Source organism: Pituophis catenifer, unplaced genomic scaffold (genome assembly GCF_029215685.1).
Source record: "Pituophis catenifer annectens isolate HBS135680 unplaced genomic scaffold, rPitCat1.0.hap2 SCAF_5, whole genome shotgun sequence".
NCBI lineage: Eukaryota > Metazoa > Chordata > Lepidosauria > Squamata > Colubridae > Pituophis > Pituophis catenifer.
The window spans coordinates 32,376,157-32,402,268 of NW_027256885.1; the positions used below are offsets into that span (position 1 = coordinate 32,376,157).

General features: G+C 40.7%; 2 protein-coding genes across 2 annotated transcripts in view; both read left to right on the forward strand.

Moving 5' to 3' along the window:
- LOC139317651 (vomeronasal type-2 receptor 26-like) overlaps positions 1-6,629 on the forward strand; it is a 51,765-nt gene extending 45,136 nt beyond the window's left edge. Inside the window, exons 5-8 of the mRNA XM_070944734.1 lie at positions 1,427-2,287; positions 2,916-3,143; positions 4,654-4,780; positions 5,734-6,629. Coding sequence (XP_070800835.1) covers positions 1,427-2,287; positions 2,916-3,143; positions 4,654-4,780; positions 5,734-6,629 — 2,112 coding nt within the window. The remainder of the gene's footprint in view (positions 1-1,426; positions 2,288-2,915; positions 3,144-4,653; positions 4,781-5,733) is intronic.
- Positions 6,630-13,539: 6,910 nt separating this feature from the next.
- The window catches only part of LOC139317652 (vomeronasal type-2 receptor 26-like), a 43,586-nt gene continuing 31,013 nt past the window's right edge, over positions 13,540-26,112 (forward strand). Inside the window, exon 1 of the mRNA XM_070944735.1 lies at positions 13,540-13,742. Within this exon, the coding sequence (XP_070800836.1) occupies positions 13,540-13,742 (203 nt within the window). The remainder of the gene's footprint in view (positions 13,743-26,112) is intronic.

A 26,112-nucleotide genomic window follows, 5' to 3' on the forward strand; every position in this document is an offset into this window, starting at 1 on the left:
CAAGATGTAATTAATAGCTAGTAAGATTGTTTTTATTTCTTTATAATAAAATGTGTTTCTTAGAATATATCCCAGTTTATTTTCTCTTAAAGTATACTTCAAGGAAAAGCCACAGTCCATCTCTAATTAAGTGCAATTACCCCAAAGGGGAACGGGATTAATTGCCACCCTGACACGAGGTAGGTTAATTGAGGATCTGGATTGTGGGGGCAATAAGCTGACTTTGTAGAAACACTGCTTATGGGGGTGGGGGCAAAAGCCCTAATAAGCAGGTATATATAAAAGTATGAAGGCTATTGCTATAAGTGCATTGTAAGCCGCCCTGAGTCTTTGGAGGAGGGCGGCATATAAATTGAACAAATTAATTAATTAATTAATTAATTAATTAATTAATTAATTAATTCCCTCCCCACTTCTGGTGGAAGGATATTGCAAAATCTCCTTTCCCACCCCACTCTGGGGCCAGCCATAAGTGGTGTTTGTTGGTTCACTGAACTACTCAAAATTTTTGCTACCGGTTCTCCAGAACCTGTCAGAACCTGCTGGATTTTACCTCTGATTGAGGACTTGTATATTGCACGGGTCAGGAGGATGGGCTGAGAAACTATCTACAGACCCCTCGTATTCTGGACATAAACTGTTTCAACTTCTCCCCTCAGGACACCGCTATAGGACACTGCCTGCCAAAACAACCAAACATAGCCTTTTCCTTATTGCCATCTCTCTGCTAAACACCTAATGCCCACAACATTGTTTATATGTAAAGATAGTTATCCATGTAGTAGGGCTGTATTACTATGATCTTTCTCATCTTTCTCATCCTCTCATCTTTCCTACTACCTTCTTCTATTGGTATCTTATGATTTATCACTTGTTTATATCTTATGATTGTATCTTATGATTTATGACATTGTTTGATGTTTGTATGTACATTGAGAGCGTATGCATCCGAGACAAATTCCTTCCGTGTTCAATCACACTTGGCCAATAAAGAATAAAAATTATGAGATATGAACTATGCAAATCTAGAGGAGGGTTATGGTGCATATTAAAGCAAAACCATGTTCTTACATTGCTCATCCAATTTTATCTTCATACCATCATGACTTCATTGATCCCATTTTCTTTCCATTTCCTATGAGGAAAAGACTAGGGAAATGTGGGGATGGGTTTCCTTCCTTAATCAGGACCAATCATATTTAATCCTTAAAATTTGTAGTCAATTTTCCATATAACATTACTTGAATTAATGCATTTCTGAGGGCTCCAAATTTGTGTTTCTAGTACAATAATTTCTGAAATTGTTTCTGAACATGATTACACTTATATTAATATTTGTAACAAAGACCGTAAATTAAGCACATATTTTTTTTAAAAAAAATATTTCAAGTTGGGAAACCATGGTCCTTTTTTCTCCTATGTCTAGCTCACATACGGATCTTCCCCATTGATAGATGGCAAGATACAAGGTGTTTTCTCTCATCGTTTTTTCCCAAATGTTGACCAACAGATCATGGGTATTCTCCAGTTGCTATTGTATTTTAGGTGGATATGGATTGGACTGATTTCCCAACCTGATAGGAGTGGAGAGAGATTCATACAAAATGCTATTCCTTTATATTCCCAGAAAGGTATCTGCTTTGACTTCATGGAAGAGATAGCCAAGGAAACATTTTCTAATGATATTGAAGGAGCATTTAAAGACTTTGATAAAATGTACACTATTATCATGAAGAGCACTGCCAATGTCATTATCCTCTATTGTGAAAACCAGGTCACTGTCATTTTTAGAATGTTGCCCTATTATACAGAATTTGAAGATATCCCTGTCAAAAGAAAAGATAAAGTTTGGATAATGCCAGCCCAGATGGAGTTTACATCCCTTCCCTTTCAAAAAACCAGGGGTATGGACTTTTTCCATGGTGTTATAACTTTTGCAGTTTCTTCCAAGGAGATTTCTGGATTCGATAAATTCCTTCAGATGAGAAACCCAACTTCTGAAGCGGAAGACCATTTAATGAGAGTGTTTTGGAAAGAGGCTTTTGAATGCTCTTTTTCTGAAGATAATTTAGATGAAGACACTGGAACGATGTGCACTGGAGAAGAGAAGTTGGAGAATCTACCTTGGTCTGTGTTTGACACCATCCTGACTGGACAGAGTTACAGCATCTACAATGCAGTCTATGGTGTGGCACATGCTTTACAAGCCATGCTTTCCCCCAAGTCCAAACACAGAGCAAGGACAGAAGTTGGGAGAGAAACTTTGTTGACTCAAAAAACATGGCAGGTAAAAAAAATGAATGAACATCTCCCACTGCTCTTCTGTCTGATGCAATGAGCTGTTAGGTAATGCAGTCAATGAGAACAGTGGAGTCTTCTCTTTGACTGCATTAGTGATTATTTTCAGTCTCCTGCCAAAACATTTTCCCTATCATTTAGTGACTTAGAAAAACTTTTGTGATTGTGAGTAGATGAAGATGCTACAATAGGAAAGAAACGTTGAGATGCAGCAGTACTGGCATGATTGGCAGAAGTTCAAAATGTCTGTGGCAGAGAAGAAATATGGATGGGGTGGAGGAACAATAATTATATTAATGAAGCACATCCCATGAAATCAATATCCTGAACTGAATACAAAATTTCTTTCTTTCTCTTTCTCTTTCTCTCTCTCTCTCTCTCTCTCTCTTGCTCTTTCTTTCTTTCTTTCTTTCTTTTTCTTTTTTCTTTCTCTCTCGCTTTCTCTCTCTCGCTTTCTCTCTCTCTCTCTCTCTCTCTCTCTTTCTATCTTTCTTTCCCCCTCTCTTTCTTTCTTTCCTCCCTCTCTTTCTCTCTTTTCTCTTTCTTTCTGTTTTCATTCTTTTCTTTTTTCTGTTTCTTTCTTTTTCCACTAATTGTCACTCTTTGCTTCTGTTTAGCTCCATCACTATTTGAGAACCATCTCATTTAATAACACTGCAGGAGAGAAAATTTCCTTTAATGAAAATGGGGATCTAGAGATGGGATTTGACATTATCAACTGGGTCACATTCCCAAATGAGACCTTTGCTAAAGTCAAAGTTGGAAAAATTGACCCATCAGCTTCTCCAGATAAGCGGTTTACCATTTTTGCACAAGACATCATCTGGCCTGCCATCTTTAACCAGGTATTTCCTGCTAAGATTTCAACCTGTGGACAAGTAGTCCTCGATTTATGACCACAATTGAGCCCAAAATTTCTGTGGTTAGGTGAGACATTTGTTAAGTGACTTTTGCCCCATTTTATGACCTTCCTTGCCAGAGTCATTAAGTGTATCACAGCAATTGATAAGTTAGTAACTTGGCTGTTAAGCGAATCTGGCTTCCCCTTTGACTTTGCTTGTCAAAAGATTGCAAAAGGTGATCACATGACCTTGGGACACAGCAATGGTCATAAGTACAAACCAGTGGCCAAGCATCTACATTTTTATCACATGGTCATGGGATGCTACAAAGGTTGTAACTGTGAAAAATGGTCATAAGTCTCTTTTTTCAGTGCCATTGTAACTTTGAATGGCCATTAAATGAACCATTGTAAGTTGAGGATTATCTGTACATTGTTTTCCTTCCCTTCTTGCTTTTGACATTATAAATTTGAACCAATCTTATCCTTCAAGTTGTCAGGTTGAAAACTGCAAAGATGAAGAAACAATGGGTAGGTAGCATTCAGGAGTAGAATGATGAAATGATGCTTTAAAACAAAATGAATCAATCAAGGAATAATGAAATGCTGAATACAGAAATCAAAACTGTACTGGTTGCATGGTTGGTTGGATGGTTGGATGGTTGGATGGGTTGGTGGGTGGGTGGAGATTCTGTGAAGTTCCCTTTGGTGGCCCAAATGGAATGAAGAATTATAAAATTGTTTTTTTTTTTTCATCAGTATTTTGAAGACAAAAGAAAGTGCTTATTGACTGGCATGGATGGGAAAAAAGAAATGGGGAATTCCATGTCAATGATCATATTAACCCTGGTTCAGATAGAACACCTGATCAGTGCTGTGGCCAAAGAAGAGAAAGATATTGAAAGTTAGGGGGAAAATATTCATCTCTATTTCCAGCTAATGGATGCATGAGGAATAGCTCTTCTGGATCTTGACTTTCTCCTAGCCAAATGATGCTATCTTCCTGTGCCCAATTCTTAGTTTTTCTGCCTTTGGGTTTGATTCTAACTCACCTTCCCTCCATTCATTGACTGTAATTGCTTTTAAACAAAGAGATATTGGGACACCCATACCCTAAATTTATTATTAAATTCCACACCTAAATAAAATTTTTTGAATGAACCGTTGTAAGTTGAGGACTATCTGTACGTTGTTTCCCTTCCCTTCTTGCTTTTGACATTATAAATTTGAATTGATCTTGTCCTTCAAGTTGTCAGGTTGAAAACTGCAAAGATGAAGGAACAATGGGTAGGTAGAATTCAGGAGTAGAATGATGAAATGATGCTTTAAAACAAAATGAATCAATCAAGGAATAATGAAAGTCTGAATACATGTCCTGGTTGCATGGTTGGATGGTTGGTTGGTGGCTGGCTGGCTGGCTGGCTGGCTGGCTGGCTGGCTGGCTGGGTGGATGGATGGATGGATGGATGTTGTAGTAACAAGTTATAGTAAATGTTGCTTTCATTTCTTGATAGATTCAACCTCTTTCTTTGTGCAATGACACTTGTTGTCCAGGCTACAGGAAGATGAAAATAGAAGAGAAGCCATTTTGCTGTTACAATTGCCTTCCATGTGCAAAAGGGAAAATTTCAAACCAGATGGGTAAGAGTTGTCTTGTGCAAAACTAAGTTATTCAGTCTTCTTTACAGTAATTCAAAATGCTAATATTTAAAACCTCCTGTAATTGTCTAATCTGGTGATAAAGTCAATGATATTGCTACATAAATACTAAAAGTGAAAAGATATTTCAGAGCATCCACAAATAAATATCCAATTTGGTTTGTTCTAATTTTTTCCCCCAAATTATGACTTCTGATTAATGCCTATTTTTTAAGACGACAGGCCTTGTGTTGATATGTGTGTGTAAAAGTGGAAAAAGATAAAACTGGGATCCGTCTGCTGATTTTAGGAGCTTAATTCCTAAAATAAAATACCATGAAATATATATTTCTCCCTTCCTCCAAAAACTAAACATGTTTTTTCACTTTGTTTAGGAAATACCTTAATGATAAAAATATTGTTATTCAATTCATTATTAGATTTTACAATAAGAGAGTCCATGCAATCAAGCAATAAATAAATCTCGGAAGATCTGGCATATTTACAAAAAGGCACTAAAAATAAACAGGCATTATTTAATTAAATGTATCCAGGTACTAAGAAAGTATATCTGGTGGGAACGAGAAAAAGGGCCTTCTCCGTGATGGCCCCCTCCCATTGAAAGATCATCCCCACAGAGATGAGACTGGCCCCCAGTTTGACACTCATTTGAAAGTCCCTTAAAACATGGTTCTGCCAACAGACCTGGGGAACCCAGACTAGGATGGAGCCCTTCAAGAGGCTCATTTGATGTGTGTTGTCACCAAGGTATGTGGGTTACTGTTTTTAATTCATTTATATTAGACTTTTGATTGTCTATAAGCTGCCCAGAGTCACTGAGGATGAATGGGCAGCCATATACATTTTCTAAATAAATAAATAAACCCAGTTAATTAACTCTCAGTCCCACTATCTGAGTATTTCTTGAAATTGGCCATGATGTTTTCTTTTTCCAGATGCAGTTGATTGCTTCCAATGTCCAGAAGATCGATATCCAAACAAGGCTCAAACTCTTTGCATTCTAAAAGAAATAACCTTCTTGTCTTACAATGAGCCACTGGGACTCACCTTGATCACTGTTAGTCTTTTCTTTTCTGTCATCACCATTGCGGTGCTGGGAATCTTCATTAAAAAGCAGGACACCCCCATTGTCAAAGCCAACAACAGGAACCTCACTTATACCCTTCTCATTGCCCTTCTCCTCTCCTTCCTTTGTGCTTTCCTCTTCATTGGGCAACCTGACCAAGTGAAATGTCTCATGCGACAAACTGCTTTTGGCATCATTTTCTCCATAGCCCTTTCTTGTATTTTGGGTAAAACAACCATAGTTGTTCTTGCTTTCATGGCTACTAAGCCTGGCTCCAAAATGCGGAAATGGGTGGGGAAAAGGATGGCTATTTCTATTGTCCTTTCTTGCTCCTTGACTCAACTCTTGATCTGTTTAGTGTGGCTGGCAATTTCTCCCCCATTCCCAGATTCTGACATGCATGCCATGGCTGAAGAAATTGTTCTGAAATGTAATGAAGGTTCAGCCACAATGTTTTACCTTGTCCTTGGCTTTATGGGGTTCTTGGCTTCTATTAGCTTCACAGTGGCCTTTTTTGCCAGGAAGTTACCTGACAGCTTTAATGAAGCCAAATTTATCACCTTTAGCATGTTGGTCTTCTGTAGTGTCTGGATATCATTTGTTCCAACCTACTTGAGTACAAAGGGCAAATATATGGTGGCTGTGGAGATTTTCTCCATTTTGGCTTCTGCAACTGGATTACTGGGCTGCATATTTTCCCCCAAATGTTACATCATTATTTTAAGACCTGATTTAAACACAAAGGGACGTTTAATAAAGAAATAAATCTGAATATGGAGTTTAATCTGCTCATTATTCATTTTAAGTTTCTCCCTATTAGAGCACAACTTTCAGGTATTGTTACATGCTGGAGCTTGTTGAATTTGGAATCTGTACAAGAAATGTAAACATATGTACACCATCTTTTATCAAATATATCTGACACATAGTAAGGAGGAGAATTCCAGTCTCATGTTAGGAAATGCCTAACATGTTCTATCAAGCGACACTAACTCTCATTCCCTTGAAGACAATTGCTACTAAGAGGGGCAGATAAAGTTTTTCTTAAATAACATGATTGGTTTAAGATCTTTGTGCTGACAGAAATCCTACGAATTTTGATTACCTACAGCATTATATTTTGAAGAGCCAAAACTCACAATTTCTTTTCCTTTGTTCTTCTGAATTGGCAGATAATTTTCAAGTAATTTGTTAACCTGGAGACTTAATATGGTCTAGATTGTCAATGTTGTCATCATTCCTAAACTGGGATCTTCTGTTTCCTCAAAGTATAGAGTTGCAGACTTCTTGACCTTATAAACTCCTGGAGTGAGCAGTGAATTAGCTTGCAGTACAGCATTCTAACCACTGCGCCACTATGGCTCATATTTATCTTTTTGATCACAAAAATGGGAAATAGGAAATCATTCAGAGCAGTCCTTCCTCTTTAATTGTGAAATAACTTTAGGGAGTTCACTTATTTATAAATATTAAATCCTTCCTTCCTTCCTTTCTTCCTTTATCTAACCTCTTCAATAAATGCACCTCCATAGCAGACTCATCTAGATATTGAGGAGGAACCAAAACAGTAAGAATACAGCAGAACACCACATAACAGGAGCCCAGGGCAGGATCTCTCCCCAAATCACCACTGAATGGAATGTACCCCAGGAAAAAAGTGGCAAAGCAGCATAACACAATGCTGTCCATTCTAATCATGTGAGTTGATACAGAAGGGAAAAACCGGAACTCACAGATTTTCCCAGATGTGCCAGTATACCTACTCTAATAAATAGGAACTTTGAGAAAATGCCTGTTTTGGAGTTTTTAATTGGAGTTAGGTTGTTCTCGAATGCTGACAAGGAGAGGCAATCGGATGAAAACGGTTCCTTAGGTAACCATGCTCTATGCCAAGTTACACCCTGCAGTGTCCCACAATCATCCAATTGTCATCTGCAACCTTTGAGAAGAAAAATCAATGGGAAAGTGAGTGGGAAGTTACAAATGGAAATCACAAGACCACAGAATGCTGTCACTTCACAGGATTGTTCTAACAATGGTAACTGGGAGTGACAGAAATGCTGTAACATAAATTGAGCGCATCTCTTATTTCTTGCTCCCAGTTAATTTCAGTGAGTGAAATTACCTAGATTTTCTTCCTCAAGCACATGCTTGAACAGAAATAAGACATGAACAAAAATATTAAGGGCTATTTTTCAAACTTTGTCAACTTCTGATTCAGATTGAACCTTAACATCTATCACTGACATAAAAACATCTGCAGGTCATGCACTCTGCAATCCTGTGCTAGGATGAAGCGGCAGGTCCCAGGTTAGAAATGGCCTTTAGATTGATGGTCTAGGGCCATGATGGCAAACCTATGGGACACGTGCAAGAGGTGGAGCTTGGTTGTTTTCTTCCAGATGTTTCATTTTGCAAAATAGGCAACATCATCAGTGTTAGTCCTAGACTAACACTGATGTTAGTGAGTTTGGGTAATGAAATCTCTCCAAGAAAACAACCAAGTTTAGAAACTCCCAGTGACTCCTATTTCAACCCTGACCTGCAGATATTCTCCATGATTGGAATATTTTATCATTCAGACCTTTTTTGGAGAAAAAATTGAAAAGCAAAAAAAATGGTTACACTAGGAGGAGGAAAATGTATACTATATGGTATATTATTATTTAATGGAATTAAACTCCTAAATTCAGCAACTGCATCCCAGTTAACACAAGTTCCTTTATCTTGGAAAACAAAAATTTAGCATCAATTAGAAGCCATAGTTGGGAACAATCAAGGAGAAATGAGATTGGAAGTTGATTTTTGGATTCCCTGAAATATTCTTTCACTTTTGTTATTTATAAAGTAATATCATTGAATAGAAGCTATTTGTAGTTTAAATATTAGCATTTTGAACCATGTTTAAGAAGACTGAATAGTCTTGCGCAGGACCACTCTTACCCATCTGGTTTGAAATTTTCCCTTTTGCACATGGAAGGCAATCATGACAGCAAAATGGCTTCCCTTCTATTTTCACCTTTCTGTATCCTGGATAGCATTGCATACAGAAAGCGGCTGAACCTATCAAGAAGTGAATGCAGGGTTTATTACAAGGCATGCATTTTCCTTCCTAAAATTCTATTTCTGTATGGATTTTACTTTTAAATAATAAATGTTGGATAATAATAATAATAATAATAATAATAATAATAATAATAATAATAATAATTTTATTTCTATACCGCCCTTCTCCCGAAGGACTCAGGGCAGTGTACAGCCCATTTAAAAACACAGACAAAACAACAATATAAAATTTAAAATAATTAAATAAAGTGGCTCAAATTTAAAACCCCAATAAATTTAAATACCCCAATTTAAAACTATTGTGTTGATAGTCCGGCCTGGCGGAACAACAGGGTCTTCAATGCGCAGCGAAACACCCGGAGGTCGGAGATCTTACAAATTTGAATTTACGGATGTGAATGTTCCAAAATCTCCTTGATTTAGAGAAATTATAGTGAATTACAGGTAATGAGAGCTAGAATCAAAAGTGAAGGTGGGTACTCTAAGAATCGGAGAGGTGAAGATAGCATCATTTGGCCAAGCAAAAGTCAAGATCCAGAAGAAATTAGAGGAGAGCGTGGCCAGCATCACAGTGGTACGACAGGCTCTTTGAGGTCTCTTGAAGACCCATCGATATCTTCATTGTCCGGGGGTCCTAAGTGACCTAAGTCATCTTTTTTTTTTTTTAATAGTTTTTATTGAATATAAATATTAAAAAAGACATACGTAACATATACACAACGAACATTTATACAACATATACACATAAAGAGTGTAATTTCTTCTTAAGCATTTTTTCAGAGTGACGTTCTACAATTCTACTTATAATATATTCCTTCACCTCTCTTTAATCTAATAATATTTTTATTATATATATATATATATATATATATATATATATATATATATATATATATATATATATATATCAATCGGTAATATATCCCCTATATTTTTTGTATATTTCTGATTTTTAACCAATTATACCAATTATTCCATATTTTATAATAGTCTGATTCTTCTCTTTCTTGTAATTCTTTGGTTAACCTATCCATTTCAGCGCATTCTAAAATTTTCCCTATTACTTCTGTTTCACTTGGTATTTGTTCTTGTTTCCAATTTCTTGCGTAAGTTATTCTTGCAGCAGTTAATATGTGAATTGTAAGATATTTAATATCCTTAGGGTATGATTTGTTAAAGATTCCTAATAAAAATGTTTCTGGTTCTTTTTCAATCTGTGTTTTTGTTATTTGTTCCAACCATTTTTTGATGTTAGACCAAAATTTCTTTGCTGCCGGGCACGTCCACCATAAATGATAGAAAGTCCCTTGCGCCTTTTTGCACTTCCAACAAATTGGGCTATTTTTAGGTTGTATTTTTGCCAATCTGGTTGGAGACATATGCCACCAATAAAACATTTTCAGTTGGTTTTCCTTGTACGCCGTTGCCATCGTTAACTTTAGATTTACCTGCCAGAACTTTTCCCATTTTTCCAAAGGTATTGTGTGTTTGATATTTTGAGCCCACTTAATCATCGTTTCTTTGACTGTCTCTTCTTCCAATTTATAGCGTAAAAGAAATTTATAAATTCTACTAATTAATTTATTTTCTGAATCTAATATAATTTTATCTATTTCTTGTTTTTGATTATAAATTTCATATGTTTTTATATGTTCTCTGTATTTGGATTGTATTTGAGTGTAAGTCCACCAGTCTATTCCTCTGTGTAAATCTGTCTCCAATTGTTGTTTTGTCTTTAATTTGCCTTGATAATCAATTATATATTTATATCTAATTATTTTTGTCTTATCTGTTAAATTTGGGTGCCTAATTGATTCTGCCGGTGCTAGCCAATTTGGTATCTTCATATAATGTTGTTTTTTAATTTTAAGCCAAATTTGTAATAATGAATTCCTTATTGTGTGTGTTTTAAAATATGAATGTGTTTTGTATTTCTCATCCCACATAAAAGAATGCCAGCCAGATTGAAGTTCGTGTCCCTCAATTGTTAAAATTCTAGAGTCCTTTAATTCTATCCAATCTTTAACCCACGATAGTACTGCTGCTTGGTAGTATATCTCCCAATCAGGGAGTGCAGCTCCTCCTCTATCTTTTGTATCCTGAAGCAGTTTAAATTTTATTCGTGGCCTTTTCCCTTGCCATATAAATTTAGATGTTATTTTGTTCAGCTTTTCAAAAAACGGTTTGTCTATTTTAATTGGAGTGACCTGAAACAAATATAAAAATTTAGGTAATATAATCATTTTAATGGCCAAAATTCTTCCTAGGAATGAAATGTGTAAATTTTTCCATTTTTCTAAGTCTTTCTTTGTTTGTTCTAGTAATTTATCATAATTGTTTTCTTTAATTGTTGATGTTCTTGTAGATAAACAGATTCCTAGATATTTTATTTTTGTTGTTGTTTGAATTTGTATATTATCTGTCAAATCTTTTGTTTGGATTTCCGTAAGGTTTTTAACAATTAGCTTCGATTTACTTTTATTGATTTTTAGTCCGGCCACTTCTCCAAATTCTTCTATTTTTTGAAACAAATTAGGTATAGATTCCATAGGATTTTCTGTCAAAAACACTAAGTCATCAGCAAAGGCCTGAACTTTGTATTCTTCTCTATTGATCCTTAAACCTTCAATTCCTTGGTCTTCTCTAATTTTTTTCAACAGGATTTCCAATGATAGAATATATAGTAAGGGGGAAAGTGGACAGCCTTGTCTGACTCCTTTTGTTATATTAAATTTGTCTGTTATGTCATCATTCATAATTATCCTTGCTGATTGCTTGGTATAGATTTCTGCTATAATTTTCCCAAATTTTTCCCCAATTTGCATATTTTGTAGTTGTTCAATCATAAATTCCCAATTTTGGTTATCGAAGGCCTTTTGGGCGTCAAGAAAAACCAACGCTGCCTGCTTCTCTGGGTGTGATTCATCACAGTGGTACGACAGGCTCTTTGAGGTCTCTTGAAGACCCATCGATATCTTCATTGTCCGGGGGTCCTAAGTGACCTAAGTCATCTTGTAGGAACGACAAACAAGAGGAGCATGGACTGTCCACCACAGGGAGTTTGCAAACTCCCTGGCTGGACTAGAAGAAGTTCCTTAAACCAGACAGTAGAGAAAGTGCCCACAGAAGTTGCTAGGAAGCTGGGGTGGCTGCAATGGGAGAGGAAGAAAGGAGACAACATGTGACATCGAGGTGAGAGAGAATTTGATTTCTTGGATTTTTGGAAAAAGATTTTTCCTTCAAATCCTCCTGTAAAACAAAGAGGGTGGGAAAAAAATCAGCTGACAGCGAGGAGTGAAAGCGGCGGTGTATTCATAATTTGGTAATTTGGCGGTGAGGGAAGCGAAAGAAAAAGCTTTTTTTAAAAAAAAAATTCTGACTGAGAAAAGAGAAGTTGGGTGTCAGGGTGGCAATTAATCCCATTCTGCTTTTGGGTAATTGCACCTTGATTAGAGAATGGATCGTGACCTTTCCTTGAAGTATACTTTAAGAAAATAAAACCGAGATATATTCTAATAAACACATTTTATTATAAAGAAGTAAAAACAGTCTTACTAGCTAATGATTACACCTTGGCAGCATTCCTGCCGTACCTCTTGGCAGGCGAACAAAAAAAGTTAGAAGAAAGTGAAAGAATATGGAAGAAGGAATGTGGACATGCACAGTAGAATCAGAGATAAGGAGCTCTGCATCTACCGTAAGTCTTAGAATGGGAGCACAGCTGGCAAATACAAAAACACAGTGACATTGGGGAACCTTATAAAAATAAGAATTTGGACAAATGGATTAATGAACCAATGAAGATTGAATCTCATTCTATTTAAATGTGATAGAATGGTGGTAATTAATAAAAGAAAACTTTTTAAAAATTATATTATATTATTTTGATGTATACGACTGCTGACCTTCTTGTATTGCGAGACTCCCCCCTCTCACAAATTTGGCCCTCCATACTTGATGATGGGTTGTGGAATCCTGAGAGGTGGCAAGGCACGAAGAGAGGGTTGAGGGATTTTTAAAGTATGTTTTTAGCCAAAATTTTAAGGGGTTCTGGGGCGACCAGAGTGGGTCTGGGGGGCAACCCACCAGGGTCAAGGCCGGGTCCAGCGGGGGGCTACGGCATCGGGGGTGTGGGGCTGGATATCAGGGAGGGGGCTAGAGTCCAACTTAATGAGGGCAATTTAATCAGTACTTGGGTGGGAGGGGCAGATATGGTGGTAGCAGGGGGCCATATCATGTTTCGAGAGTGCGCACTCGCTGTCTTCAAGTGATTATGCACTCCGGTCCCCAATACTCTTCTTGTTCCCCGGGTTGCACAGATCCTCAGGGCTGGGCCTCCGGCTGATGTTGTGCAAGGTCCATGGTAAATAAAACCCCACTCATTTACAACATTATCCAGGAGGGGGGAGTGGACCTGGTGGTTATTACGAAGACTTGGTTGGGTCTGGAGGGGGGGTGCCCCTTGTTGAAATGTGCCCACCAGGTTTCCATGCATTCCATCAGCCGAGGGCCCAGGGTAGGAGCGGAGGGGTGGCGGCTATTATTAAAGAAGGTCTTTGTCTGAGGGACAGCCAGTTGTCGGTTCCTCCTTGTGAAGTGGGGTTGTGGGATGCAGATGGGCCTGCTGATTGCATACCTGGCTCCCTGCCACGTAGCAGCGGCCCTGCCCGAGCTGCTCAACGTAATAGCTGGGGTGGCAGTGGATAACCCCAGACTTATGGACATGGGGGATTTCAACCTTCCATCCATCGGTGAAACGTCAGAGACAGCCCGGGAGTTCATAGTCTCCATGATGGCCATGGACCTGACCCAGTTAGTTCAAGGCCCTACTCACACGGGGGGACACACTCTGGACTTGATTTTTGTCTCTGGTCAGTGGTTGAATGATCTAGAAACAGGGGATATAGTCACCAAGCCCTTGTCATGGTCAGATCATTCACTCCTCCGACTAGACTTTCGAGCCGCTACCCTCTGCCGCAGGGAGATGGAACCGACCAGGTGGTTCCATCCCAGGCGCCTAATGGATCCAGATAGGTTCCTGTGGAAATTGGGATCGTAGAAACACCCAGGAGCATAGAAGAGTCCAAAGGCAGATGCATGAATAAATGTGATAAATGTATTTATTCATATAACAAAACATATTAACTATATACAAAGGCTGTCTTAATATCCATTAGGATAGGGGGCACACAGCGTGTGTGACTACCCCTATCAAAGATCATGTCTCATGGAGAACAAACGTAAAAGAGGGCTTGGTGGAAAGGTTAGAGGGGGTTTTATAATCAGTGTAAGCCCCTCCTCTCCACATAGGGGTGGGGGCACTTTCTGCCTCCACTAGTGTCTGTGTGATATATGTGCCAATGGCTTGCAAATACTTGACAGTTCCCCTCCTTGCGAGCCAATGGCATGCAAACATACAAATGCAATGCACAACAAATTTTACCCTGTGAGACATAACTTTTTACACAGATCTTTGTGCCTATCTGCTGGTAGAGGTTTTGTGAAAATATCAGCTGTTTGATATTTGGTCTGACAATGTGATAAAGATATAAACCCCATCTCTACTAGTTGCCTAACATTTTGATAGCGGATATCAATATGTCTGGACCTTTTTCCCACCGCATAGGCTTTGGCAATGCCTATGGCCCCGGTGTTGTCTTCTATAATTTGGATGGGCAAAGTCGGTGGTGTCCAGATGCTAGAAATTAAGGCATCAAACCATATCAGATCGTTCCCTGCCTCTGATAAGCATGCATATTCGGCCTCAGCGGTGGAGCACGAAACAAATTTCTGTTGCCCCACATGCCAATGGATGGGTGCCTCATTTAATAGTACCAAGAAGCCCGAAGTACTCCTACGTGTCTTGGTATCTCCGGCCCAGTCCGCATCCGCGAAGCATTTTAATTGGGCCTTGTCTCTATTCTCAGGTTCCAAGCGAAGCACGTAATCTGCTGTGGTCTTGAGATACCTTAATAGCTTTTTAATGGCCAACCAGTGGAACTGGGTAGGATGTTCCACTTGTCTAGATAGCAGGTTTACGGCCAGGGCAATATCTGGATGGCTCCAGTTACTTATATATAGTAATGAGCCGATCACTGACCTAAATAGAGTATTATTTTGGAACTCTGGGCTATCCTTGTGTGCCAATCCATAATAGTCGGTCTGCATTGGGATAGCCGTTGGCTTGCTATCTTCCATTTTACATTTCACCAAGAGTTTCTCTATCTTTTCCTTTTGGGAGAGAGCAAAACCTTTTGGTGTAGTGATGATTTGTACGCCTAGGTACTTGTCCACATATCCTAAAGACTTTAGAGTGAACTTTTTTTGTAGGGTCCTGGCAAATATAATACATCCCCCCTTGTCAGGCCCTATATATAAAAGGTCATCGACATACACTAGGACTTTCTCCAGCCCCCCTTTGGTATCCCTTGTGAAGGTACATTTATCAGCTGGAGATGGATGGAAACCCAGTGATTTGAGAGTTTTAGTCAGGCATTTGTACCACAGTCTGCCTGATTGTTTGAGGCTGTACAAACTTTTCTTCAGAAGCCAGGTGTGGCCTTCCTGCCATTGAAATCCGGGGGCACCTCTGACGTAAATTTCTTGTTTTAGATGTGCGTGTAAATAAGCAGTTTGCACATCAAATTGAAAAATGTGTTCCCCATGTGCTGCTGCGGTGACCAAAGCAGCCCTCACACTTTCCGCTCTCACGGTGGGAGAGTATGTTTCATCAAAGTCCTGCAAGTAGCGCTGTGCGTAGCCTTGTGCTACCAGCCGGGCCTTATAGAGGAGTTTGTTGTTGGGCATTGGCTTGACCTTGTAGACCCAACGGGTGCCAATTGCTTTCCTCTTTTTGGGGACTTCCATGGGGATGAAGACTTTCAATTTTTTGAGACTGTCCATTTCCCGCTCCATTGCCACCCTCCACCTGCGCTGTTCTTCCTTGGGAAGCTGGAGGACATCTGAGTACGTTTTAGGGGCCATGGTAACGCTGTTGACCGAGGCAACACAGCCAATGTCCAACCTTTTGGGTGGCACCCCTTTATTTATTTATTTTTTTTTTAATAAAAAAGTTTTTATTTTCTGATCAAACAAGTATACAATATAAACAATCATTCATACTATCATCAGAAAAAAAGAAAAAAAAATCAATTTGGTAAACTCAATCTTCAACCCCTCCTCACCACCCCCCACCCCCGACTTCCCAGAACAAAAACAGGGCATAGATTTCACCAAACATTCGCTAAAATAAACTAGCTAACTGCAAGATTTAATAACTCCCAAGACCCCTTAACTCCCCTTTTACAATTTCATCAACCTCCCTTTATATAAACACAAAGTAACATGTAATCCAATAACTCTAAGAATTTTAAAACCATTAACAAATCTTAAACATTCAAACCTAAAAACATTTTTCCCCCTCCTACTTTTCTCAAAGTTCAGATATTTTGAAATCTCATAACAAAAAATAAACCTTAGATATTCACTAATTAAATTTCTACATTTTTATAATTAACCATTAGTACATTAACTAGAAAACCAAAAAAGATTAATCAACCATTAATACATCATATTTAAAAATCAATATTCAACTTTATACTTTTTCCCCCTCAGTAGTTATAACACCTAAAACATAATCAATTTAAACCATGAATAGAACAACTGCAAAGCCAAAAAAAAAAAAAAAATTAATCTTCCATTCTTGGTTTCTTATCTTAAAATCTCATAACAAAAAATAAACCTTAGATATTCACTAATTAAATTTCTACATTTTTTAAGTTTCTAAATTTCCCCCCTTCATTATTCCTCCCTCCAATTTTTAAAATTTAAAAGATAATCAACAACATAATTAACCATTAATACATAAACTAAAAAACCAAAAAGGATTAATCAACCATTAGTACATCATATTTAAAAATCAATATTTAACTTTATACTTTTTCCCCCCTCAGTAGTTATAATACCTACAACATAATCATTTTTAACCATGAGTAGAACAACTACAAAGCCAAAAGAAAAGATTAATCTTCCATTCTTGCTTTCTTTTTATATTTTTTCCAATCTTTCTGCATCCCTCCTACTTCTATTTTGAGGAGGTTTTTCATTTTAATTTGAGGTTGATATAACTGCAAAAATTGTCCCCTTTTTAAAAAAGTTTCCTCTGATTTAGAGCCCCCAAATCGCCTCTTCATGCTTATATAAATCAGTTCATTCCTTCGTCTGTAAAACCAAAGTTTGTCAAGAGTTTGTGAAGAAAAGTTCAATTGTTTCTTTTCTATTAAATGTATAGATGCCACTGACAAGTCTCCTTCATCTTCTGAAACTTCGAAAGTCTGGTCATTTACTACTTTTTTCCAAACCAAGTCATAATTTTGAAGGATTCTATCAATTTTTCCGAAAAGAGCAGAGAGTAAGCTCGAAAATTCTTGAGAAAATTCTTCCACCCTCTCTGCTGCAATATCTCCTGAGTTGTCATCATGCTCCGTAGTTGTTTTGATTTCCTCAGTCATTTCTGTTGTTATCCCTTTAAGAATTGCTATTTGGTTACTTATAGCTGCAGTATGATTATTCATGGCTTCTTTTATAAATTCTGTAAGTTCTGCATCAAAATCCTTACAACTCTGTAAATCAGACAACTGTTTCGTTTCTGACACCTCCAAATAGCATCCAGCACTTTCAAGATCTCCTTTCTTAGAAGCCATTTTATTTTAAAGAAATTTTCTTTCTTCCCACAACCATAAAATCATAAAGTCAGAGCCATCCTTTTGAGCAGCATTCAGCAATTTCTTTATAAACAATCTTTTCCCAAACAGCTCTTCAAAATCTATTCCAGCAACTTAAAGCCAGTCTCTGAGCACGAGTCTATTAGCAAAAACTTTTTCTAACTTTCCCTTTTAAAATCGCAACAAAGAAACGCCATCTTAACTTCCAGCTCAGAAAATCCAATTAGAAACATTGTATCCCTGGAGTTAAGTGTTATACTTGCAAAAAGCTTGTCCTCCTGCTTCTGTTCCGCCTGCTTTTTTGAAATCATTTAATCTTCTGTTTGACAGCAGAAATTGGACGCAACACCTAGCTCTGTAAAAAAAAACAGAGTCCCCCCGGATCCGGAGCTTCAGTGGGCTGAACGGGGAGCTCTCACCCTCCTAACCCCTGGAATTAATCCAGGGGTTTTCAGGGAGCTCTACCCTCACCCACCTGCTCTCCTCCCCTTCTTTTCCCGAAGGGGAGATTTTCAAGCCGTTTGACAGCTGATTAACGCTGTCAGAACGGCTCAACGGAATCACGGGGGTGGCGGTCTAAAAAGACCGTCAATGGTGCTGCGGAGCCAACCCGGAAGTCGGGTGGCACCCCTTTATTGGAGCGTTTTGACCGTCTGGGAAATTGCCACTCACCATCATCATTGTCATCCGGAGCATCGGTGTCAGAATTGGAGCTGCCGGAGGTATCTTTCCAATCAAAATGGGGCGGGCCTCTGTCCCAGGCGCTGCGAAGATATGGTCGTTTAGGTGAGGCAGGAGGTGTGAAGTCACCCAAGGATTCCTTGTCTGAATCGTCAGAGTCAGGTAGGGATTCATCACCATCCGGATCTTCGCTGGTCAGTTGTTTGGAGTTTGTTGGTTCATCCTCTTCAGGTGGTGCTGCTTGTTCAGTGTCACTTCTAATAGGGGAATAATCGGGTTCATTGGAATGAATTTTTGACCAATTTGACCCCTCCTCAAAGGAAGCTGATCTAGAGACAATGACAAGGTTATTTTTGTCTACAAACCTAGAGGCCTTGCTGCCGGTTGCATAACCTATAAATCTGAGCCTCCTTGATGCCTTGCCCCCCTTTCTTCTGAGGTGCTTGGGAATATGGACCCAGGCATAGGAACCAAAAATTCTCAGGTGTGAGAGGCTAGGTTTCCTTCCATGGACCAGGAAGTATGGGGTTTGGTTAATGGCACTACTCCACGTCCTGTTGACTAGATAATTAGCCATTTTGACCGCTTCTGCCCAAAAAACTTGGCTCATGTCAGCATCTGCAAGTAGGCAGTTCATGACATTCTGCAGCACGCCATTTCTCCTTTCTACAATGCCATTCTCGGACGGAGTTCGAGGGGATGATTTAAAATGGAGGATACCTCTCTCCTTCATCCACTTTTCAAAAATCTTGGATGTAAACTCAGTCCCCCTATCACTCTGCACCTGAGCGATGCACATCTTGTGTTGCGTTTGGATCTGGTTGTAAAGATATTTGAAGTTGGTAAAGACTTCAGTTTTGTCCTTTAAAATAAATACATGGCCATAACGAGAGTAATCATCTACTACCGTTAAAAAATAACGCCCCCTACCAAGGGAGGGTCTAAAAGGACCAACCAAATCCATGTGTACCAGCTGATAAGGATACCTTGCACGACGGGAAGAGACCTTAGGTATAGCAGCAGTTTTAGATTTTGCTGCCTTACAGATGGCACATTCCAAATAGGTATTACAATTCTTTATCTTAAGCCCATCAGAAAAATCTTGCATTTTCTTAATAACCGGGAAGCTGGCATGGCCGAGCCTGCGGTGTAATATATGAGCACAATCCAAATGTAAAGGTTTACCCATGCATACTTTGTCAACCTTATGTATCTTACCATTACAAGCCTTGGTCTGTTCAGTAATGAGAGTAGGCACTGGATTAATGGTCACCTTAGAGTTCCTCAGGGTTGGCTGAGGAGTTGTGACCTTAATGGGCTCAGCCTTAATGGCTTTGGATGTCCTAGGAGCTGGTTTAAAAGCTTCATTGGTTTTAGGTCCAGGGTCCTTGAGTTTGGACAACCTGGGGGCTGGCACAGAAGCTTTCTGCTCTGTCTGGGCATTAGCTCCCTGAGCCCTCTTGTTAGGTTTCTTGTGCCTTTTGACCTTTGCTTTTGGAGAAAAATAAGGCAAATTGTTGATTTTTACAATATCGCCAACAACACCCCCATTTTCGAAAACATAACCTCCACCCTTCTCAAAAACCAGTTTTACATTTTTATCCTCAGTCAATTTTAAGATGCTTAAAAGGTTGTTCTTGATTGAGGGAACATACAGTGCCCCTGTGACATCTCCTATACCAGGCACATTGATCACGCCTTCCCCAGTTACCTCTGCCTTGTCCCCAGTGGCAACTTTTACTGAGGACTTGAGTGGGTGTAAAACTTTAAATCGTTGCTTCGTGTTGGCTATATGCGTTGATGCACCTGAATCAAGAAGCCACAGCCCCTCAGCATCCTTTACCTGGGAGGTATGATTGTCACTAGTGACACTACAGAATTGGTATCCTTTATGACCACCTCCCCCTCTTCCACGGCCTCTTTTATTTTTATTGTGCTTAAGTCCAGCCGTGTTGGCCCTAGAGCGAGGGCACTCCCTTTTAAAGTGACCTTGTATGCCACAGTCAAAGCAGGTGGGAAGGGTATTAATCCTTTCACTTGTGTCCTGGCGCCTCCTCTGAGGCCTAGGCCTGTGATATGCCTCCTTCATTTCTTGTTGTTCCTCATCTCTGCGCCTTAAATCTTCCTCAATAAAGCGGCCAGAAAAGTATTCTATATTTCTTTGTTCCCTAGAAACCCCTTCTAGAGAAATAATAAAGGGACTCCAGGATTTGTCTAGGGAGTTCAACATCACACTAATTAAAGTGGATTCAGAAACAGGCTACCCCCTCTGTATAAGCTCATCCCTCATGGCTTTAAGCGTTGCCAAATGTTCCCCCATTTTGACACCAGGTTTGAGTTTATAGTTGTGGAAAATTCTTGACAATCTGCTGGTTGCAGCCATATTGTCACTATGGAACAAATTATATAGGGCAGTCCAAACTTCCTGAGCTGTGAGGCCGTCTGAAAGACTGGCATACAGAGCTGTGTCTATAGAACTTAACAGGGTTGTGTAAGCTCTTTTATGCAGGAACTCAATTTCAGGGCTCCAAGGTAAAGGGGGTGGTCTTTTGATCATGTCCAGAGTATTTTCTCTTAAGAGAATTATCTGAATCTCTTTACACCATTTTTTAAAATTCTGACCACTTAAATGTAATTTTTCAAAATTATTTGGCAAAGTTACAAAATTATTGCCATTAAACTGCATGGGGAGGTGTTCAAATGGTTGAAAAGAGCCTGTTGTGAATGGCATTGGGATCCCTAAGCCTGGGATCTATTGCTTAGGTCTGGCTCCTTTTTGTAGTCCTTCTGTAGTTTGAAGCAACTGGGCACGTGCAGGAAATGGAGCATGCTCCAAAGCCTTTTCTTGTTGGAGCTCCGATCTCCCTCTCTGAGCTCTGAAGTCAAGTCTGGCTGGAGCTTCGGTATAGGCCCGGACATCAGCGATGTGGCGGGGAAACCTTGGAGAAGTGGGAAGAAGGCCTGGAGATCTTTCTGGAGACTGGAGGCCCATCAGATGAGGTCCATGGGCTGGATAGGCCTGGAAATGTCTCTGGATCTCCTCTTCTCCATCAGAGGAGCAGGATTGCAGCTCCGGATCATCCCAGCAGGACTGGAAAGGTGCGGAGGCCTCAGCCTGGGCCTCCCTGGAGCATTCAGTGAATGGTGAGCGCCTCTGCAGTGGGGGGTGGGAGGCTGCAGGTCCATCTGGGTTCCTCCGGGGGTGGGAGGTTGGATTTGGAGCCCTCCTTAAGTGGGCAGCTGGGTCTGGGACCTCGGGGCGGCCAGTGGGTGGTTGCTCCATAAGTTGCAGGGCAGCGACCAGGGCCTCTATGGCCTCTTTGATGTTTGCCTTGGCAGGCAGGGCCTGGCAAGGGTCTTGTGGGTTCGGAGTGGTCCTCTGGGCCACTGGAAGGCTGAACTGACTGGCTGGCGTTGTAGGCCTGGGCTGTGGAGCTGGGGATGGCCTGGCTCGTGGTTCTGGCAAAGTGCCCAAGGGAGCAGCCATCTTGGAGGAAGTTGCCTCCGGAAGTGGCCTGGCAGCCATTTTGTTTGGCGGGAAACTGGGTGGGGGGGGAGTCTCTCTGGCGGCAGGCGCCATCTTGAAGAGATCAGGCAGGGGAGTCCTTACCGGGATGGCAGGCATCTCTGGTGCTGCCTCCTCAGGCCTCTTTCTGGCTGCTGCCCTTGTCTTCAGGAGGAAGGCGAGCGCTGCTCGGCACTCCTCTTCTGACATCTCAGCCACTTGCCTGTCCAGGCTTTCATCTGGTCCTTCTGCCCCCTCTTCGTCAGTGCTGAAGAAGCCTTCTCCAACATTGCCTGGCTCGGCCCCTGGGATCTCTTGCTGCATCTGGGTGGCCTCTGGCTGCCAGGGTGTAGCTGGATGGAAACCCCCTTCAATGTTTTCCATCGTTGATTCAGACTGGGGCTGCTGTGAAGTTCTCCTCCGTTGAAGGCCTCTGGTCACAACAGGGGAGCTTCTCTCACAGGTTATTTTGGAGGGCATCTCGCCTTTTCAACAGCTCCTGGAGTGGAGTTCTGCTACCATTCCCTTTGCTACCATTCTGTGGAAATTGGGATCGTAGAAACACCCAGGAGCATAGAAGAGTCCAAAGGCAGATGCATGAATAAATGTGATAAATGTATTTATTCATATAACAAAACATATTAACTATATACAAAGGCTGTCTTAATATCCATTAGGATAGGGGGCACACAGCGTGTGTGACTACCCCTATCAAAGATCATGTCTCATGGAGAACAAACGTAAAAGAGGGCTTGGTGGAAAGGTTAGAGGGGGTTTTATACTCAGTGTAAGCCCCTCCTCTCCACATAGGGGTGGGGGCACTTTCTGCCTCCACTAGTGTCTGTATGATATATGTGCCAATGGCTTGCAAATACTTGACAGTTCCTGATGGAGCTTGGGCCATTCCCTGAGGCTCTGGCTCATGACTCGACTGAAGAACTGGTGGCTGCCTGTGATAAGGCAGCAGCTGGACTGTGTCGTGCCTTTGTGGCCTCTGACCCGGTGCCGATCTCAATTAGCTCCTTGGTTCTCCGAGGAGCTGAGGGAGATGAAGCACCAGAAAAGACACCTGGAGAGTGACTGGAGGGCCAGCCGCTCCGAATCTGACCGAACACTGGTTAGGTCTCATATTAAGATCTACCTAGTAGCGATAAGGGCGGCAAAATCAAACTATTTTTCTGCTCTTATTGCGTCTGCAGAGAACCGCCCAGCAGCCCTGTTTAGGGTGACCCACTCCCTTCTCCATCTGGGAGCGAGGGAAGACCCCTTGCATGGTAGGGCTGAGGATTTTGTACAATTCCTGCATGACAAAGTCACTCAGATTCGGGAAGGCCTGGACTCTGATTGGGTAGATTCAGATGGGGTGACGGAGGTGGGTCTTGAGAGTGTTATCTGGGAGGGGTTTGACCTTGTGATCCCAAGGATGTAGACAGGATTCTGGGTAGACTTAGCGCTGCCACATGTTTATTGGACCCGTGTCCCTCCTGGTTGGTGCTGGCTTCTTGGGAGGTGACGCGGGGCTGGCTCCAGGTGATTATAAATGCTTCATTGGGTGAGGGTGACTTTCCCGCTGCCTTGAAAGAGGTGGTGGTGAGGCCTCTCCTCAAGAAGCCTTCCCTGGACCTGGCAGTGTTGGCTAATTATCATCCGGTCTCCAACCTTCGCTTTGTGACGAAGGTTGTTGAGAGTGTGGTTGCACGACAGCTTCCCCAGCACCTGGATGAAGCGGTATATCTGGATCCATTCCAGTCGAGCTTCAGGCCCGGGTACAGCACGGAAACAACATTGGTCGCATTGGTTGATGATCTCTGGAGGGTTCGAGACAGGGGTTGCTCCTCTGTTCTGGTCCTGTTAGATCTCTCAGTGGCTTTTGATACCATTGACCATGGTATCATGCTGCACCAGTTGGAAGAGTTGGAGGTGGGAGGCACTGTGCTGCGGTGGTTCTCCTCCTTTCTCTCCGACCGGTCACAGTCTGTGTTGGCAGGGGGGCAGAGGTCGACCCCGAGCCGCCTTACATGTGGGGTGCCGCAAGGGTCGGTCCTCTCACCCCTTCTGTTCAACATTTATGTGAAGCCGCTGGGTGAGATCATCCATGGTTTTGGGGTGAAGTTCCACCAGTATGCTGATGATACTCAGCTGTACATCTCCACCCTGGACCACCCCAATGATGCCCTTGATGTGATGTCCCGGTGCCTGGAGGCCGTGTGGATCTGGATGGGGAGAAACAAGCTCAGACTCAACCCTTCCAAGACCGAGTGGCTGTGGTTTCTGGCATCCTGATATAGCCAGCTAGTTCCTTCGCTGACTATTGGGGGCGAAATCTTGGCCCCCTCAGAGAGGGTTCGCAACTTGGGTGTTCTCCTGGATGCACGGCTGTCTTTAGAAGACCATGTGATGGCTGTGGCCAGGGGAGCTTTTTATCAGGTTTACCTGATTCGCCAGTTGTGTCCCTTTCTGGACTGGGACGCCTTGCACACAGTCACTCACGCCCTCGTCACGTCCCATCTGGACTATTGTAATGCTCTCTATATGGGGCTCCCCTTGAAGAGTACTCGGAGGCTCCAACTGGTCCAGAATGCGGCCGCGCAGGTGATTATGGGAGTGACACAGCGCACCCATGTAACACCTCTCCTGCGTGAGCTGCACTGGCTCCCGGTGGTCTTCCGGGTGCGATTCAAGGTGTTGGTTACCACCTTTAAAGCACTCCATGGCTTAGGACCTGGGTGTGTATGAGATCGCCTTCTGCCACCGATAGCCTCCCACTGGCCAATATGCTCCAACAGAGAGGGACTCCTCAGGGTGCCATCGGCCAAACAATGTTGATTGGCGACACCCAGGGGGAGAGCCTTCTCTGTGGGGGCACCTGCCCTCTGGAATGAACTGTCCCCGGAGATCCGCATGATCCCCGACTTATGTACATTTCGCCATGCCCTTAAGACTCTTTTGTTCCAACAGGCTGGACTGGCTTAGAAAATGAATTTTAATTGGGTGTCTGTAGTTTTAAACATAAGGACCAAATTTTTATATATTTTAAATTGTTTTTAAATTTTTGGGTATATGTTTGTTTTAATATGGCTGTACACCGCCTTGAGTCCTTCAGGAGAAGGGCGGTATAAAAGTTTAATAAAAGTTTAATAATAATAATAATAATAATAATAATAATAATAATAATAATAATAATAATAATATTGAAAGAACTGTGCCTTGTTGAAAACTAGTCTGCAGTGCCATCTAGTGGCAGAAGGGAAAAGGATTATGATTTTGAAGAAACTTTAACTACAGCTGACTGACATTCTGGCTAAATGATAACAAAACAGATGTGTAAGAGAGAAGACTGGAGTTTGAATTTTGTTTTTCGTTTTTAATCTTTTATTATCTTCCTTTTTGTGTGCAGCTTTTCTATTTACTTATTTGTGAATACTTTGAAGTAGTTTGTTTTGAACTTTACTGGTAGATAAGTAAAAGACATTTTACTCTGCGTTTTGTTTTTTGTTTTTTCCTTTATGGAATTTTTTCTTAATACACTTTTTTGTCATTGCATTGAATAGAACTAGACTGGCAAGAATTTGGATTAAGACTAGAAGAGTCATAAGAAAAATTTTCTGTTTGGATTTTTATTTTTTATTATTGGCAGTTGGATTTTTTTTTTAATTTTTTATTTAATAATTTTAGTCTAATTTTTTTAGTTTTTTGAAAGTATGTGTTCTTTTGGTTGGTAGATTAAGGCCGTTTATATTGATTGAAATTAATTTCAATTCTCGTCCCATTTCCCTTAGTTTTTCTTTGTTAGTCTAAGTCTACTTGTATTTCTTGTTACCATTTGTGTTTTCCCCCTAGCCCCTTCTCTCTCCATCTTCTCTCTTTCCCTAGACTCCTTCTCTTCCTTTTCTTTTTTTGTTTCCCCCGTGGAGTGTTCCTGGTTTGTATTTTCCGAATCACGTCTAGTTTCCTGTTCTTCTTCTATTATAAAGTGAGTGTCAAGAAATTCTTGTGCCTTCTCTATCGTGTCGATTTTATATTTTTTGTCGTCCCAAGATATTAGAATTCCCTCTGGCACCAGCCAGCGGAACATTATTTTATGTTGATTCAGTAGGGTTGTCAAGAAATTGTAATTTTTTCTGTATTCTCTTATTCTTCTTGGAACTTGTTTTAGGGTTATTATTTCTTTTCCTTTATAACAGGGTTTTCCCTCTCTCATTAATGTGTAGATCTCTTGATAAATTGCTGAGATCGCCTGTATAAATTGGTCCCCAAAGCCCATCTTTTTTAA